Below are 17905 nucleotides of genomic sequence, written 5' to 3' on the forward strand. Positions count from 1 at the left end.
TACTAGTAAGCACCCTTTGTGCCCAGATTGTGATCTTTAGATACCGTTTTCCACTAAAAGGAACCAGAATTCCTTGGAAAAATGGCTTCTACCAAGTCTCGGAAAGCACAGAAGCTCCCAGAGTCGACAGAGGTTGTGTGAAAAGAACTCGGAACCAACTGGAATACACCTCCTTTGGCCAAGATGGGACAATTTGAGCAAGAAAAAGCAACAAAGCAATTGCAAAGGGTGAAACACATCACATATTAAACTGTATTTAAACCCCAAATTCACTATGAGGATTTTGTCTTGGAGGATGCGTGGGAATGGCTTGGGTTTTTTTTTTTTCTTTTTTTGCTAAGGAAGATTCAAGCTGAGCTGAACATCTGTTGCCAGTCCTCCTCCTCTTGCTTGAAGAAGATTCATTCTGAGCTAACATCTGTGCCAGTCTTCTTCTATTTTGTACATGGGTTGCTGCCACAACATGGCCGCTGGCAAGTGGTATAGGTCCACGCCTGGAAACAGAACCTGGGCCATGGAAGCAGAACATGCTGAACTTAACCACTAGGCCACGGGGCTGGCCCCAGTGGCTTGATTTTTAAACTGTAAAAAATAAGAAGGTAACAAGCATGTATCCTTCCTTTGTAAATGTACTGTCCTTTGGGGTAAACAATTAATTGATGAGGGAAAGTCTCTTTATAGGAATATTCCAACTAGTAAACTAGAAATGATAAAATTAGAATATTACAGGGTTTTGTTTTGTTTTGTTTTGAGGAAGATTAGCCCTGCTGCCAATCCTCCTCTTTTTTGCTGAGGAAGACTGGCCCTGAGCTAACACCCGCGCCCATCTTCCTCTACTTTATATGTGGGACGCCTGCCATAGCATGGCTTAACAAGCGGTGCTTAGGTCCACACCCAGGATCCAAAACAGCAAACCCTGGGCCACTGAAGCAGAACGTGCGAGCTTAACTGCTGCACCCCTGGTCCAGCCCCTAGAATATTACAGTTTTGCAGCCCCTAATTAATTCATTGCCGTGATCATCACTGGCTGCTAACATCACAGACAGAAGGACACTCAGTGCCTGTGTACTGTTGGGAGTTCACATGCCACCTATGAAATTGTGTTGCTCCCACCCCTCCCCAATAAGTCAAACCTGAATCCACTCAAGCCTCTAACTACCAACTTATGGGAAATGCAGGGGACTGAGGAGCATGTTGAATGATTCCTTGAGGATGCAATCAGCAGAGTCCAGTGCATGGAAAACTACAGGATAAATAACCTCTACAAAAATTTAAAAAATTAGATGAAGATGAATTCTGGAGATCAAAAGAGACTTAAGGAACACATGAACCAGTTGCAACATATGGTCTTTATTTAGATTATGATTCAAACTGTAAAAGCAAAGGGAACTTTTATGAGACAGTTGGGAGATAGGAATACCAGCTGAATACTTGATGATATTAAAAAATAATTGTCAATATTTTAGGCAAAATGTATTAAGCTTATGTTTTATGTGTGAGTTTTTATCTCTTAGAGAGATACATTGGAAAGTTACTGGCGAAATTATATAAAGTCTGCGATTTGCTTCAAATTAACATAGATGAGGGTGTATGAAACAAGATTGGCCATGAGTTGGTAAATGTTGAAGCTGGGTGATGGACACGTAGGAGTTCATTATACTGTTGTCTTTATTTTTGTATATATTTGAGATTTTTTATTATAAAACATTTTAAAAATGTAATCTCAAAGGTGAGCAAACATATAGCCTATCAGAAAGGAATAGCTAAATTAAAAAAACAAATTGACACACCTTAAACTAAAAATATATTTAATTGTTTAAGTCAAATACTCTGTGGATGAGTTAGACACAAATAACTAGTGAATTGCAAGCTCTGTGTAAAAAGTTACCTGGAATATTAGAGTGACAAGGAGATGAGTGAATCAGGAGGTTCAGGAAGTACCATGTATCCCACACTGGATAAATAAACAGAAATCCATGTCTCCCTATGTTATGGTCAAACAGCCAAGACAAAGATCTCTGAAAAGCATCTGTTTCAGTCAAGGCACTGTCGGGAAAACAGAAGGGACATTAGGTATTTCAGAAGAGCAAATTTAATTTGGAGTTGATGGCATTGTGGTGGAGGGCTGAAGAAGAAACATGGAGACACTGAGGGAAACCAGAGATACCACTGCAGCGAGTGGCTCCCACTCCTAGGGATGAAAGAAGAAGGCAACCAATTGGCGTTTTCAAAATCTAGGTCTTCACAGGAGGAGCTCTGGGGAGCTGGAGCCCCTCCTTATGAAGAGGGAGCACTGCCTGGCTGCTTAAGGGATGCAGTGAAGTGGCTTTTGGACTGCTGGAGGCAAAGTGTTACTACTAGGATGACACTGACAAGAGCAGCATGCAAACAGGAAGAACAAAGTCCCTTCTCCTTCTTGCCTTCCAATCTCCTGGTGCACACGTTTGCAGAACCTAACAGGAAGCCTGCTAGCAAAGGGGAAATAGAGTTTGCAGAGTTCCGGCCATAGTATCACAGAGCAGATACAGAATTTTGGATTTGCACTTGAGAGACGATAGCTTAATAAATATCACAGCAGCCATTCATTCAACAAATATATAGTAAAGGCCTACCATGTGGCAAATATGTTTTAAGTGTGTGGGATAAACCAGTGGAGAAGAATGTAGACAAAGATCTCTGCCCTCGTGGAGACAGGAAGGAGAGATCACCTACAGAGGAATGATGGCTACAATGACAGCCTGTTCCCCAGCACAGCTGTCAAAGCCAGCTGAAAGGGTTCTGGAGAATCCTAGAACTGTGTACCCTAAGGAGGGAAGAATAAAGGCATTTAAAGAGAAAGAGCTGGAAAAAGTTTACTACCAAGAGTTCCTCCTTAAAGGAACTTTGCTATAATATGGCCACAGGAGGATTGTCTTTGACAAAAGAAGACTTGCTAAGCAAATAAAATGATAAACAGGTATACAAACCCAAACACGTTGTCTGTAGAAAACAGTAATTTGTGGAATTTTAAAAGAAATGTGTACGGGGCTGGCCCCATGGCCGAGTGGTTAAGTTCGCGCACTCCGCTGCAGGCAGCCCAGTGTTTCGTTGGTTGGAATCCTGGGCGCAGACATGGCACTGCTCATCAAACCACGCTGAGGCAGCGTCCCACATGCCACAACTAGAAGGACCCACAACGAAGAATATACAACTATGTACCGGGGGGCTTTGGGGAGGAAAAGGAAAAAAATAAAATCTTTAAAAAAAAAAAGAAATGTGTACAAAATAGAATGTACATTTGAGAGCGAGATGATGAGCGTTTAGGTGTTCAAAGGCTCTTTACGGCTCAGGAGGACGGAGTTAATATGTTACTTAGACTTTAAGTTAAATACTGAGTGAGAATTTGAGGGCAACCGTTAAACAAATGCACAAATCCCAAACTTGTGAGGATAAAGTAGTGAAGTAAGACGGGGAGGACAGAATAAAAATGTCAATCCAAGAAAAGGCAAAAAAGGTAAAATTAGTCAAGAAAAAAGAAAGCACAAATAACCAATAGTGGGGGAAAAAAGGAAAACAAAACCACAGCTATATCAGGCTAAAGAGATAAGAAAAGGATCCGATTAACAACTTTATGCCAATAAATTTGAAAACAGATAAAGAAGACAAATTTCTAGAAAAATGTAATTTACCCAAACTGATTCGGGTCTTATAGCTAGCTCTCAAATAAATTGAAGCTGTTGGTTGAAAAAAAAGGTCTTCTCACGAAGAATACAAGGTCTGTTGATTTCACAGGTGAATTCTACCAAACTTTTGAGAAATACACCATCCCAGTATGAACAGACTCTCCTGGATGATAGAAAAAGGAACAACTTCCCAATTAATTCCTTGAGACTGTTCTATTGTAACCTTGAAAATAAAACTAGACAAAGACAGGGGCCCGCTCAGTGGCGGAGTGGTTAAGTTCGTGCGCTCTGCTGCGGTGGCCCAGGGTTCGGATGCTGGGCGCGGACATGGCACCACTCGTCAGGCCACGTTGAGGCGGCGTCCCACATCCCACAACTAGAAGGACCTGCAACTAAGATATACAACTGTGTACGGGGGTGGTTGGGGAGATAAAGCAGGGAAAAAAAAACTAGACAAAGACATTATGAGCAAGAAAAATTATAGATTAATCTCACTCATGTACATAGGTATCAAAACCATAAGCAAAATATTAACAAACTGAATCCAATGGCATTTTTTTTAAAGATGTACCTTGACCAAGTTGAGTTTATCTCAGAAATACAAAAATGGTCTAACTTTAAGAAAACCTTAAATTTCATTCACCAAATTAAAGGAGAAAAATTATGAAGTCATTTCAGTAGATTGCATTTGATAAAAATCCTGTACCACTCATGATGTAAAGCCAATGCAAATTAAGAATAGACAAGAACTTCCTTAATCTGATGAGAAGAATCAACGAAACGTGTACATCAAAGATGACTCTTAATGGGGGGAATATTTAAAATAATTATTTGAAGTCAGGAAAAAGAATGCCCACTATTACTACTTCTTTTCAACCTTATACTGAAAGTCCTAACAAGTACTGTAAATCAAGAAAAAGAAATTGATGGCATAAATATTAGGGAGGAAAAAACAAAATATTATTCAGAAATGATGTGATTATCTACATAGCAAACCCAAAAGAATCTACAGACAAATTTCTAGAAATAATAGCATTTTTTTCAAGGTGGCTGCCTGTAAAGTCAATAAGTAAAAATAAGTTGCATTTCTATACAGCAGCAAAAAATAGTAGAAAACATAATTTGTAAAATGTATTTACATTGTTAGAAAAGTACAACGTTCTCAATAATAAATCTAACAAAAAATTCATAAGATCTGTGTGCAGAAAGTGATAAAACTTTATTGAAAGGCATTTTAAAAGACCTAAATAAACAGAGAGATATATAATGTTCATGGATAAGAAGATGCAGATCATAAATATGTCAGTTTTCCCCAGTTTGATGTATAGAGTCAGTGCTATTGTAATGAAAATACCAACAGGGTTTTTTTTATGGCACTTGCAAAGCAGATCTTAACATTTGTATGCAAAGGTAAGCAATAGACATGACACTCTTGGAAAGAAGAATAGGGTCATGAGAATTGCCTTACTTTTGAGAAAAATTATACAACAAGACATTATGCCATTTGCTCAAGGATAAACAAAAATGGCTAGGGAGCCTGAAGAGAAAGCCCAGAAACAGACTCGAATGTACACAGAACAGTGGAGGGTCAAAGGGGAGAGGAGGCACCGTTTAGGAAGCTGTGCTGCTGCAGATGCTTAGTGAATTTCAATCCTCACCTCCCATCTAATGCAAAAAGTCAACTCCATGTGAATTAAGGACTCAGGTATCAAAAACAAAACTTTAAAAATTAGAGTGAAACGTGAGAGTTGGTCTTTCTGGCCTTCGAGTACAGGAAAGTTTCTTAAAGAAGATATAAAAACAACTAACTATAAAAGAAAATGCTGGTAAGTTCAACTACATAAAGTGGTTGAACATTTAAGAAGTACGTAAATCTTTTAAGACTTTGTGTGTGTGTGGAAGATTGGCCCTGAGCTAACATCTGTTGCCAATCTTCCTCTTTTTTTTTCCCCCTGCCCAAAGCCCCAGTACATAGTTGTACATGCTAGTTGTAAGTCCTTTGAGTTCTTCTACGTGGGACGCTGCCACAGCATGGCTTCATGAGCGGTGTGTAGGTCTGCGCCCAGGATCCAAACCCCAGGCCACCAAAGCAGAGCACGTGAACTTAACCGCTACGCCACTGGACCAGCCCCAAGACTTTTTTAAATTAAAAAGAGAGAAGTCAGAGTGAGAGAAAATATGTATAACACATTTAATCTACAAGGATTAATATGCAGAACATATAAATAAATTGATGAGAAAGATAATAAATAGAAAAATGCATAATAACATTAAAAGGCATTTCACAGAAAAGAGAGATTTGCGTGACCGATAAACACAAGAAACAATTCTCAATCTCACTAATATCACGAAATGTAAACTAAGACCACGGTAAAATGCTGTTTTACCCCCACTGATAATACGAAGGATTAGAAAGGATGTAGAGCAAGGGGCACTTTTAAACATTGCTGGTGGGACTGTAAATTGTCACACCTTTAGGAAACAGTGTGGCGTTCTCGTTACCTTGGACATTTGTGTGTCCTGTGACCCAGCAGTTCCACTCCTAGGAATCTACTCCAGAGAAATTCTTTGCGTGTTTATTTGCAACAGGACGCTTCAAAACAGGAACTAACTCAAACCGCCCCCCCATCTACAGAAAACAGATAACTACGTTAGAGTATATTCACTTAATGGACATTTAATTGTGTAGCAGGGAAATTGAATGAACTAAAGCTACATGCAACAACGTGGATGAATCTCCGAGTGTCAACTAAAAACTCTAAGTCCCAGAAGACTGCTTATGGTATCCTGCCATTTTTATAATGCATGGCAAGAAGTAAACTAATTATTATTATCATTGAAGCAAATACACGTGTGTGAGAGTGATGGAACAATGTTTAAAAAGAGCAATGGAACAATAAACCTAACATTTAGGATAGCGTGTAGCTCTGGAGACAAGGCCAGAGGATGGAAGAAGGCAAGAACACGTAGGTGCAAGGTCATTCTTTGGTAGGGTGGCAGTTTCTGGGATGTTGGCTATTTGTTTTTTTATGTTTTATATAATTACATATTTATTTTATGTATATATAATCATATAAATATGTTCTTTTGTATGTGTCAAATATTGGCATTAAAGAAAGATAATTTTATTTTTTAAAAACGAATTGTTTGGGGGCCGGCCCCGTGGCCAAGTGGTTAAGTTCACGCGCTCCGCTTCGGCGGCCCAGGATTTCGCTGGTTCAGATCCGGGGCGTAGACATGGCACAGCTCACCAGGCCATGTTGAGGCGGCGTCCCACATGCCACAAATAGAAGGCCCCACAACTAAAATATACAACTATGTAGTGGGGGGATTTGGGGAGAAAAAGCAAAAAACCAAAAAAAAAAGAGAATCATTTGGGGAAGCCAGTCAAAAGGATCAAGTCACTAAGGAGGAGGAACAGATCAGGCTGGCTTCAGGTTTCTCTGCAGCAGCTGTCTATGCAAGAGGCGAAGGAGCAGTGTCAACAGATTATTCAAGAAAAGAAAGAATGAACCGTGTTTTTCTATCCAGCCAGCTATCCTTCAGCTGTGAAGGCTGCGCACAGAAAGTTTTGAGCGTTTGACTACTCGTTTGGTGGGGCTGCTGCGACAAAATACCACAGACTGCGTGGCTGAAGCAGTACACCTTTACTTTCTCACAGTTCTGGAGGCTGCAAGTCCAAGATCAGGTGCCGGCAGGGCTGGCTTCCTCTGAGACCTCTCTCCTCGGCTTGTGAACGGCAGTCCTCTTGCTGCCTCTTCCATGGCCGTCTCTCTGGTGTATCTCTTCCTCTTCTGTAAATCCTTCATACAAATCCAGTCACGTTGGATTAGGGCCCCACATCAGTGGCCTCATTTTAACTTAATCACCTCTTTAAAGACTTGATCTCCAAATACAGTCACGTTCGGAGGTACTAGAGGTTGAGACTTCAACATATGAATTTTAGGGGAACACAGTTCAGCCGATAAGAACAGTCTTAAAGAATATTGTTCCCTTGAACTGTTCTTGAGGAAACTACTAGAAGGCCAACTGGGAGATGATTGGGGAAACCACACAAAACTAACATCAGTGATCAATGAATATATTTAACTGTAGAATCAATACGAAAACAGAGGTGGGAAATAGGGTGACAGAAGAGAATATAAATTCTGTATACCCTGACAATGAAGGACAGTAAAATTACCAAAACAATGAGATTAGAAGAAAGAAAGAAGCTAGGAAGCATGGTAAGTTTTCTGATTGCCTCATCTGTAATGGCTGGGACTCAGAGACCATCCATCAAAAGGGGCAAATGAATTAGACAGGCAAATCCAAAATTAGACCTAAATTAATCCAAAATTAGACCTAAATTAAGTACTGGAATTTTTTTATATGGTAAAGTTAGTATCTCACTGGAGGGAGAAATGAATATTCATTAAATATTACTTGGGACAACTTAGAGGCCATCTGGGAAAAAATAAAATTTGAGCCATATCTTTTACCTTACACCAAGTTAAATTTCAAATGGATCAAAGATTTAAATGTGAGAAATGAAAACTGTAAAAGTTCTGGGAAAAAAACGTGGTAAGATGTTTTTGATAACTTTGAAGTAAGCAAGACTTTCCTAACTACAACTGAAAATCCACAAGCCATCAGAGATGGACTGATAGACTGAGCTATGTAGAGTTCAGAACCTTCTCTATCACGCGAGCACTGTCCATCCGACGGCAGACTTCAGAAACTGAGGGAAGGCATCTGTCACTCATAGCACACGCAAGGACTAATCTCCCTAACAGATAAAGAGCTTTTTCAAATAGATAAGATAAAGACCTCACAGAAAAATTAACAAAATATAAGAATAGATACTCCAAAGAAAAGAAATATAAAAGGCTGTCAAACATGAAGGGATCATCAGCTCCACTCATAAGAAGGGACATGCAGCTTAAACCATATTTTCACTATCAAAGACCCAAGAGCCTAATAACAGACTCTGTAGTGTGGCTATTAGGAAATGGAGACGCTCATATATTTCTGGTGGGACGTAAATTGTGACAGTCCTGTGAAGATCAATGTGGTGATATCTATCAAAATGACAACTGTGTTCCCCTTAACATAGCATGTCCACATCTGGAAGTGTATCCTACAAATGCACTTGCACAATTGGAAAATTACACCTTGACAAGATTATTTTTGCGGCATTGTTTGTAATAGTATAATATTAGGGGAGAGAGGAATATTCATTAATAAAGATCTAGTTAAATAAATAATGGTATAGCCATACGATGGAATATTATGCAGCTGATAACAAAAGAATGAGGAGGCTTTCCATACACTGACGTAGAAAGATCTCCAAGCCATGTTCTTTAGTGAAAAATGCAAAGTGCAGATGAATCTTATGAGTCACTTCATTTAACAAAAGAGTGGGAGTGTACGTCTGTATTCATATTTGCTTGTACAAAGCATAAAGAAATCCTAGAAGGTTAAGTAAGAAACTAAAAATAGTGTTTACTTATATACAGTAGAGACAAGGATGGGAGGGGGACTTTTCACTGCATAACTCTGTATAATTTCTGGTTTTTGAAAGAGTGACCCGTTCAAACAGTTAAGTAAATTTAAAGAAGAAAGAACACGGAGGGGCCACGGGGCCGAGTGGTTAAGTTTGTGCGCTACACTTCGGTGGCCCAGGGTTTCACTGGTTGAGATCCTGGTTGCAGATGTGGCACCACTCGTCAGGCCATGCTGAGGCGGCATCCCACATGCCACAACTAGAGGGAACTAAAATATACAACTATGTACTGGGGGGATTTGGGGAGAAAAAGTAGAAACAAAAAAAAAGATTGTTAACAGTTGTTAGCTCAGGTGCCAATCTTAAAAAAAAAAAGAAAGAAAGAACATGGACATGAAATATAGTTCTGCTTAGTAGTTGAGTGGATTTGGACCAGATACTTAAGCTCTCTGAATCAGAGTTTTCTCATCTATAAAAAGGCTGTACAGTCATGCACTGCATCATAGCGTTTCCATCATCAATGGACCACATGTACGATGATAGTCCCATAAAATTAGCACCATACAGCCTCGATGTGCAGTAGGCTGTAACATCTCGGTTTGTGTAAGTGCACTCTTAGGATACTTGCGCGATGATGAAATCGCCTAACGCATTTCTCACAAAGTATCCCTGTTGTTAAGTGATGTCCAGCTGTAAGAGTAGTATCAAGCTCATAAGATTATTAGGATTAGTGAGAGGATGAACATAAGATGTGTGACAGAGTACCGGCACCTAGTAAATACTCGTTTAAATGGTCGTGAAGTCATGTTACTGTTCTTAATCTTGGTAATAAATCAGTATGTCATTTAAGAGACATCAGCCTTTGCTGACCATTCCTTTGTAGAACCAGACGTCCTGGGTCCTTTCCAGCATGGCAGCCCTCTACTGGAGAGTGAAAGGCCAGGGGAAGAAGGCAATTGACTGCCTGCGCCAGGCCCTCCACTATGCTCCCCACCAAATGAAGGTGAGTGGGACTCCGCAGGTGGGAATTTCTGTCCGTTGGTGCTTTCCACTACCCCATGGTTTATTCTGAGGTTTCAAGTAGCCCTTCTCATGCTCAGCCAGTAAGAAAGTGGCAAAAGGCTAGGAGAGGGCGGAAGAACCTCTGACCTGCTTCTGCCACCAGAAGCCGGAAAGTTATGCCCACTGTCGGGCCTCCCCTCCCTCGGCAAGCCAGAACGTGGGGAAGGGCTTCTGCATCACCATAAGACGTTACATCATTTGATACCCCTCCTGCTGTGTGCAGAGCCACCCAGCGTACAGCAGATGCACCAGCCTAGGCAGGCGCCACCCCAGAAGTCCTTCTGGGTCTGGCCTATCCCCAGGGTCCGGAGGCCTCTACCACTGGTTTGCTTACACTCCTGACTTGAGCTTGCTTCCCAACACAGCAACAGAAGCGGATTTCCATTTCTTCATGTACACCAGTCAGTTCCTGGTCTTTGTCTGACTTCACCTTTTCCACAAGCACGAAAACACCCAGCTAACCCTGTGTGACATCAATCTTTTCAAAAAAGCCAGTTACTCTGTGACAACTGAGAATGTACAACTCTTTAACAGACGTGCTGAGTTCTGCGTGAATCTCCAGATCTCACACTTCCTCCAGACAGGGCTTGTGTCTTCTCTGTTTGCAAGGATGGTGTGTGGGTGGCGGAGGAGCGCAGGCTTCTCCGTCGGGCAGGGCTGTGTGCTGAAGGCAGCTCTGCCTCTTGCTAGCTTGGTGACCTTAGGCAAGTTAGTGCACCTCTGCGACCTCGTATAATGGCATGCCTGTCCAGTTAGGACAAAGATGGGTCCTTTTTCTGTTTCTTTTCTATCTCTTGTAGAACCCAGTACAATGTGATACAGGCAGCTCAGGGAACATTTAAAGGGAATAAATATTTGTGATGATGATAATGTTGCTGCCTGTTCAGCCCATCCTGGGCTCTATCCTAGGCAACAGGGAAGGGCCAAGACTCTGGATCAGGAGTCAGGGAACTTTTTCTGTAAAGGGCCTGATAGTACGAGATGTAGGCAGCCCAGACAGCCTGTGTCGCAACCCCTCAGTTCTGCCATGGTAGCATGAAAGCAGCCACAGAAACACGTAAAGGAATTAGAATGTTGTGTTCCAATGAAACATTAGAGACACAGGCCGCAGGCTGGATGTGGTCTGTGGGCCAGAGTCTGCCAGCCCCTGCTTCAGATGGTGCAGTGGCCCCTGCAGAAAGTACCATGGCTCTATGACAAGATGACTCAAGGTGTGGTCTGCAGAGGTATCAGTCCACAAACTATTCATTACCAATCCACAGTGAGACGGCACTGGCCCCAGAGTGTAAGCCAACAACCGCCCTCAGCCGGTTCTTCACTCGACGGACATTTTTGTTCTGTTTGGTTTTCAAGGCAAGGCTTTCTCAAGGAAAGTTACTTTCTGAAGGCAGTAACGCATTGCTTTATATTCTGATGCAAGCTCCCAATCTAGCACAGACCTGCGGCAAACAGCAGCCTAGCACTTGAGTTTCTCTCTGTCATTTACCAGGAAACACCAAGTGCATTGCTCATGATCACACCAACCAAGAGTGAAAACTTCCAGACCCATATCCTTCCCTTCTCACCCTTCCGCTTCCTCTCCCAGGACGTGCCCCTGATCAGCCTGGCCAACATCTTGCACAACGCCAAGCTCTGGAACGACGCCGTCATCGTCGCCACCATGGCTGTGGAGATCGCCCCACACTTTGCCGTGAACCACTTCACGCTGGGCAACGTCTATGTGGCGATGGTGAGCTGGTGGTGCGGGCGGAGCAAAGGGCACTGCCACTTCTCGCAGTGGCACATCTTGGGTTTCAGAACTTCTTTGCCTATGTCCATGTCCTCCAGCTTCCTGTAAATTTCATGTCTCAAATTGCTGGCTCCAATATTTTATGGATGGGAGTTTGTGAGTGTTTAAAAGTAGTACATGAGTCATCTAAGTATTTGCAGCTATGTAGTTTCTCACCCTCAGTGTAACGCTGATAGTGGAGTCCGTTTTACCCACAGTTTTCTGGAGACTTCACCTGTGCCAGAACACCTCGGTTAACACCCCACGTGGGCGTATGCGCACCTGTGCTGTCGGACTTCCAGGTCGGGCTGTGCCTGTCATTGCGCTCATGGTGCCCTGTGCATACTTCTCTGCCATATTTTCACCTTGTTTTATAATTTTTAAGTTTTTGTCTTTCCCCCTACACTAGGAACTTCTTAGGGAAAAGACCCCTCTTCATCTCCCCATTCCAGCACTTCACAGTGTTTGGCACATAGTAGGTGGTCACCAAATGTTATATGAATGATGGGTGCCATAGTGTCATGGGACACCGTTCACATAGAAAATGGCAAAGCTGTCCTCCAGAGCCCTCGGTCCATTCAGAAACAAGGACCGATTTCGGAAGTTACAATCCCAGGGGTCCCCCAGAAGCTGTCATAGCCGAATTTAACATGAGAATCATGCCATCCACTTTCACACAAAGCTCTGTGTCCCCAGGGGGCTGTTGCCCAGGTGCTCTCAATAAAGGTTAATAGAATGAGCAGCTTCAAGCTTTCACTTTCATGTGTCATCCTTGACTTCAAAGGCAGGAAGTGTGATTTGGCCGGTTCAGTATTGCTGAATGTGCACATTCCCTCTCTGCTTCTTAAAATTGGAGAATCTATTTTCATCCACAGTAAATGTGAAATTTGCTACTATGAATGGGAATTCTGCCAGTCATTTGGCTGGAAGGAGTCCTCTAACCAGTTGGTTTGGGCTCTTCTTTGAGAGTATTATCTAAGTAAAAGACTACCATCTTCAATATGGCAGTGGTCATTTCCAAAACACGTTCATATTTTTAAATGTTACAGAGAATAAAAAACTACTTCAGGTGGCTGGCCCCATGGCATAATGGTTATACGTTCACACTTTCTGCTTAGGTGGCCTGGGGTTCATGGGTTCAGATCCTGGGCACAGACCTACACACCCCTTATCAAGCCATGCTGTGGCAGCATCCCGCATACAAAATAGAGCAAGATGGCACAGATGTCAGCTCAGGGCTAATCTTCCTCAGCAAAAAAAAAAAAAAAAAAAACTTTCAAAATTCACAAGTCTAATTGAGATACCTGACTTGACTTCCATCTTTCTGGCCACAGTAGAAAATTTGGGCAAATGCATCATGAGTATTTGCCAGGCAAGATTCTAGAGGTTTCTGTGAGGATTAACTGGAAGGGTTTCATAAAGCACCTAGCACAGGGCCTGGCACCCAGCAGGTCCTCAGTAATCTTAGATCGTTCCTTACCACCATCATTACCACCATCCTGTTGTTGGGTCAGACCTTTCTAGTGACGTCCCCTTTCCCTCTGGCTCTTGGGCTCTGCCATAGTTTCGTTGTGATGATGTTCCATGGGGCTGGAAGTAGTTTCCCTCCAGATCTCAAAGTTTTCCTCAGAGATTTAGATCCATTGAGAAAATACTGCAAGATTGTCAGTAGCACAGAGATGCTTTTCGAGAAAAAAGTCCCAGGATCTATTTAGTCTGGTGGCGGTCTCCCTCTCACATTTGTCCCTTTGCACCTCACAGGAAGAGTTTGAAAAAGCACTAGTGTGGTATGAATCAACCCTGAAGCTGCAGCCCGAGTTCGTCCCGGCCAAGAACCGAATCCAGACCATCCAGTGTCACCTGATGCTGAAGAAGGGACGGCGTGCTCCTTAGCGCTCTCCTCCTTTCACCCTCTCTCTTTTCTCATGCTCTTAAAAAAAAGAATAAGAAAAGAACCCAATCATTGTCAGTATCTACTTTTAATGATGTGTGTGAAATAACTGAGTAGACTCATCCCAGGACTTTGCCATTTGTGGGAACTGGTTTGTTTCCGTTTTTAAGTTCCTTCTTTCCCCCAGCCAACCTCAGAAACACAAATTTCTTAAAAGGAAAATGCAGCTTAAAGATATTGTGTAAATACTGAGCCAAGACGTTCCCGGAGCTGAGCTCCGTCTCCGAGACCTCGATGCCTTTAGGGCTCTTCTCAGTGGTCCAGCCAGCCGCCTCCTCTTCGGTGGAGGACGAAACCGCACTGCACATTCTCTGCTTCCTGTCGTAGCCTCTGTTGTCAGTGGAAATGCAAAGCCCGTCTGGTGCCAGTCAGTGAGAAGCAGTGTTCTGCGCTCTCCCCATTCGAGCTCCATGCCGTGCCCAGTCTTGTCCGGTCCATGCTGCTATGTTACAAACTCTCACAGGTAGTTTGCAGGGGAGGAAGGGCAACATGATTTTAAAAACAAAATATTTACAGCAACAACAACGACTCTTAGGATCACCGCTCCTTTGTGATGTTATTTATGTTGGGGAGGGAGGGGGGCTGAGCAGGGGAAGTCAGCAATGTACAACATCTATATCATTTGTACTTTAATTCCAAATCACAAGGAAACCAATAAGTTGCAGTCCTATATAACAGGTTTATATATATAGAATATGTATATTTGAAGCCCTCTACAGACTGAGTCTGTGTTCTACTAAATCTTTGTTCGCTGTGTTACCCATCTTGGAATAGGGTGTGAGTGTCAGCTCCCCCTCTCGGAGGCCTCAGCTCCTCAGGAGAGAGGGAGCCAAGGTGGAGTGTTTTTGTACGATGCTTTTACCTCTGGTCCCAAGAGAATCAGCAACTCCAGGCATTTTGGAATCTTCAAGGGCACATACTGAGAACAAAAATAAAAGTTGTTTATGAGCAAAATAGGTCTGTAGTGTGGTTTTTCTTTCGAACCAGGCTAATTTGGACAGCTCCGAAACCTGACTGTCGCTCTGGACCTGATGTTCTCAAGTCCTGGCTTGTCTTTATCTTTCTTACCACACAGCAAGGTGAGGGGGGAACCATCCTTCACTAGGTTTGATGGTTGATGAACTCAGCAACACGATGTACTTGACCGAGAAAGATGCCCCATCAACAGATGTTCAGTGTAACTGACCTTCCCAGAAAAGGAAGGCTAATCCAAGCCACAGCGTCATATCCCCTCAAGCGAGCACCGACCCTAAAGGTCACTCAAGCAAGCCTCGCGGAGAACCTTGGCGACAGTCATACCAGTATGAGATTGAGCATTCCCTTTGGGACGGGAGTCCGCTGAAGACAGGATTTCTGTGGACTTTCCTAGAACATGACCAGACACCAGTCTCAAATACTGGGTCACTGAACTTGGAGCATTTGGTTCTAGCAGAGGCCATGGCATTTCTTAGAAAGAGGTGAGCCATCAGACACTTGAGAACTCTGTCTTTTATGCAGCCAGAGTCCAACTAATTCCCAACAGTTTTATCAGATGTATTTTGAGAACAAGCTCATTTGTTGCTGAAAACAATGAACCTTTATTCACCAGAGGGATCCTTATAAGTTAACGTGTGTGTCTGAGTGTATTCCTTGCTTCCCCACCTCTCCACGATTTGACCTCTAGTTTTTTCTGAAACACTCAACACTTGTTTTTTGGTCTGGGTTTCTTTCATTTACGTACAATGAAATTCACTCTTTGGTGTATGGTTCTGTGGGTTTTGACAAATGCATAGAGTCACGTAGCCACCATAACAATCAAGATACGAAACTTCCATCACCCCCAAAAGACTCCCTCAGGCTGCCCCTTTGGGGTCAAATCCCAGCCTTAACCATTGGCAACCACTGGTCTTTGCTCCCTATAGTTTTCTGTAATGTCACATCGATGGAATTATCCAGTATATAGTCTTTTGAGCCTGACTGCTTTCATTTAACATAATGCACTTGAGATTCATCCATGTTGTTGCATGAATCATTGCTGAGTAGTATTCCATCGTTTGTTCACCTGTTGGAGGACACTGGGATGTTTCCAGCTTTTGGCAATTATGAATAATGCTGCAGTAAACATGTAGGTTTTTGCGTGCACACAGATGTTCATTTGTGTAAATAATTCAGCAGTCATTTTCTTGTTGTAGATTCAAGTTCTTGCTATGTTCCAGGATTCAAGTTTTCCACGAGATCAAACTCATTTAAGCCTCATGCCAACCCAATAGTGTAGGTACTGGAGTTACTCCGATTTTAAGAACAGGAAAACTGAGACCGAGATTAGGTAACTTGCCCAAGACCACAGCTGGGAAGTGATGGGTCGAGGTCTGAGCTCAAGCAGTCTGTTCTAGAGCCAGCACTCCCAAACACCGTGCTACATTCAGCCATGATCTCCTTTAATCCTCACGACAAAATGAAGTAGAAGGTATTATCTCTGTTTTACAGATGAGAGAACCAAGCCTCACAGGTGAAGTCACTGGTTCGTAACCACACAGTATGTGGTGTTCAGATTCAAACCAAGCTCAGATTTGCCTAAATTAGTGCACCAAATGAGTGCTCTTAACTGTTCCACGATACTTCTTCCATGGATGAGTTATTTCCAGTAAGCGCTTCATTCTTAATTGTTCCCTGTTTGCTTTCAGGTGTGTTGATCTTGTCTCTCCCTCGTGTGTTCCTAGGTCACTTGTCTGTCTCCTACCACTGAATGCAGTACCTAGTCTATAGAAAACACTCAGTAAATGCTGAATGATTGACAAACAATGCAATTGACACCTTCCTCTCCTTCCTGCTTTTGGAGTTCTGAGGGCTTTCCACCCACAGCTCACAAATTTTTAGGAAACTAATCAAAGGGAAATAAAATATCTTGCTTCTCTGCAATGTGACTTGCAAAAACACACACACACACACAGACCCATCCTTCTGCTTCAGGTTCCCTGCTCTCAATCTGGCTAATAGGTTCATAGAGGAAACTTAGTCCCCCCTTCACTGCCCAAGGGCCCTGCACCGCTGGTTGAGAAGAAGGTGGGGCCAGTCTGATGGGGCCAGCTTTGTGCAGATCACTGCCCTTTCCTGGGCCTCCAGAGACTCCACTCTGATACCTGTGCTTGCTGTCGTCTCCCAAGCAGTGGCTGAGCCAGCAGCTGGGAGACTGGCTTCTAACTGCAGCTTTTGTGGTTATCCCACTGGTCAGACATGCCCTCCCTAGAACTAACCCCATGTCTTCCCCTTCTGTGGAGATGCAAACAGGCCAGTCCAGCTCTACCCACAAACATTTAATTCAGCACCTATTGATGTCCAGCACTGTGAGTGAGACATTACACACGGTCTCTGCCCTCAGAGTCACCAGCTAGTTGAAGAGACAAGACAAAGCTGAGAGAATCAGAGGATACAAACTCCACTCCAGCAGAAGCCTGAATGTTGAAGACCCAGAAAGGGAGTTTTCTGATGCATCCGCTACCTGAGTCCCCTGGGACGGTGTAGCATTTTCTAGGTGCACATACCTGGTTTTGGACGCTCCAGAGCCCTCCGTGGCTCAGCCTTGCCTGCCTTTCCATGTTTTTCTTCTGCCACTCATTTTTCATTCAACAAACTTGTATTGAATACTTCCTGTGTACCAGGGACCGTGCTGGCCACTGCAGGTAATTCTTTATGGTGGGAGAACAGAGTGTGGCTGGAGGAGGTGGGGAGAGATGAGGCTGGGGCCAGATCATGGAAGACATCATAAGCAGAGCTAAGGGGTTTGGGCTTGTCCTGAGGGAAATGGAGAGCCACTCCTCCGCTTGCACTTGAAGCTACAATTTAGTGTTTCCCACATGCATCAAATTTCCGCATTTCCATGCCTGGGATCATGCTGTTCCCACTACCTGAATGCTAGCTTCTCCCACTCTTCCCCTTTTTTTCACAAACTCCACTGGTTTTCGGAGGCATTGTTCACGTGTCACGGGATGCCATGCTCC

General features: G+C 43.1%; 1 protein-coding gene across 2 annotated transcripts in view; it reads left to right on the forward strand.

Moving 5' to 3' along the window:
* The window catches only part of TTC17 (tetratricopeptide repeat domain 17), a 109760-nt gene extending 94878 nt beyond the window's left edge, over nucleotides 1-14882 (forward strand). For both annotated transcript variants that reach the window (XM_008528380.2, XM_070564855.1), the window contains 3 exons: nucleotides 10031-10150; nucleotides 11795-11938; nucleotides 13739-14882. In XM_008528380.2, coding sequence (XP_008526602.2) covers nucleotides 10031-10150; nucleotides 11795-11938; nucleotides 13739-13870 — 396 coding nt within the window. In that variant the 3' untranslated portion in view covers nucleotides 13871-14882. The remainder of the gene's footprint in view (nucleotides 1-10030; nucleotides 10151-11794; nucleotides 11939-13738) is intronic.
* The last annotated feature ends 3023 nt before the right edge of the window (nucleotides 14883-17905 follow it).

The sequence above is a fragment of the Equus przewalskii genome, chromosome 11, assembly GCF_037783145.1.
Source record: "Equus przewalskii isolate Varuska chromosome 11, EquPr2, whole genome shotgun sequence".
NCBI classification, from domain to species: Eukaryota; Metazoa; Chordata; class Mammalia; order Perissodactyla; family Equidae; genus Equus; species Equus przewalskii.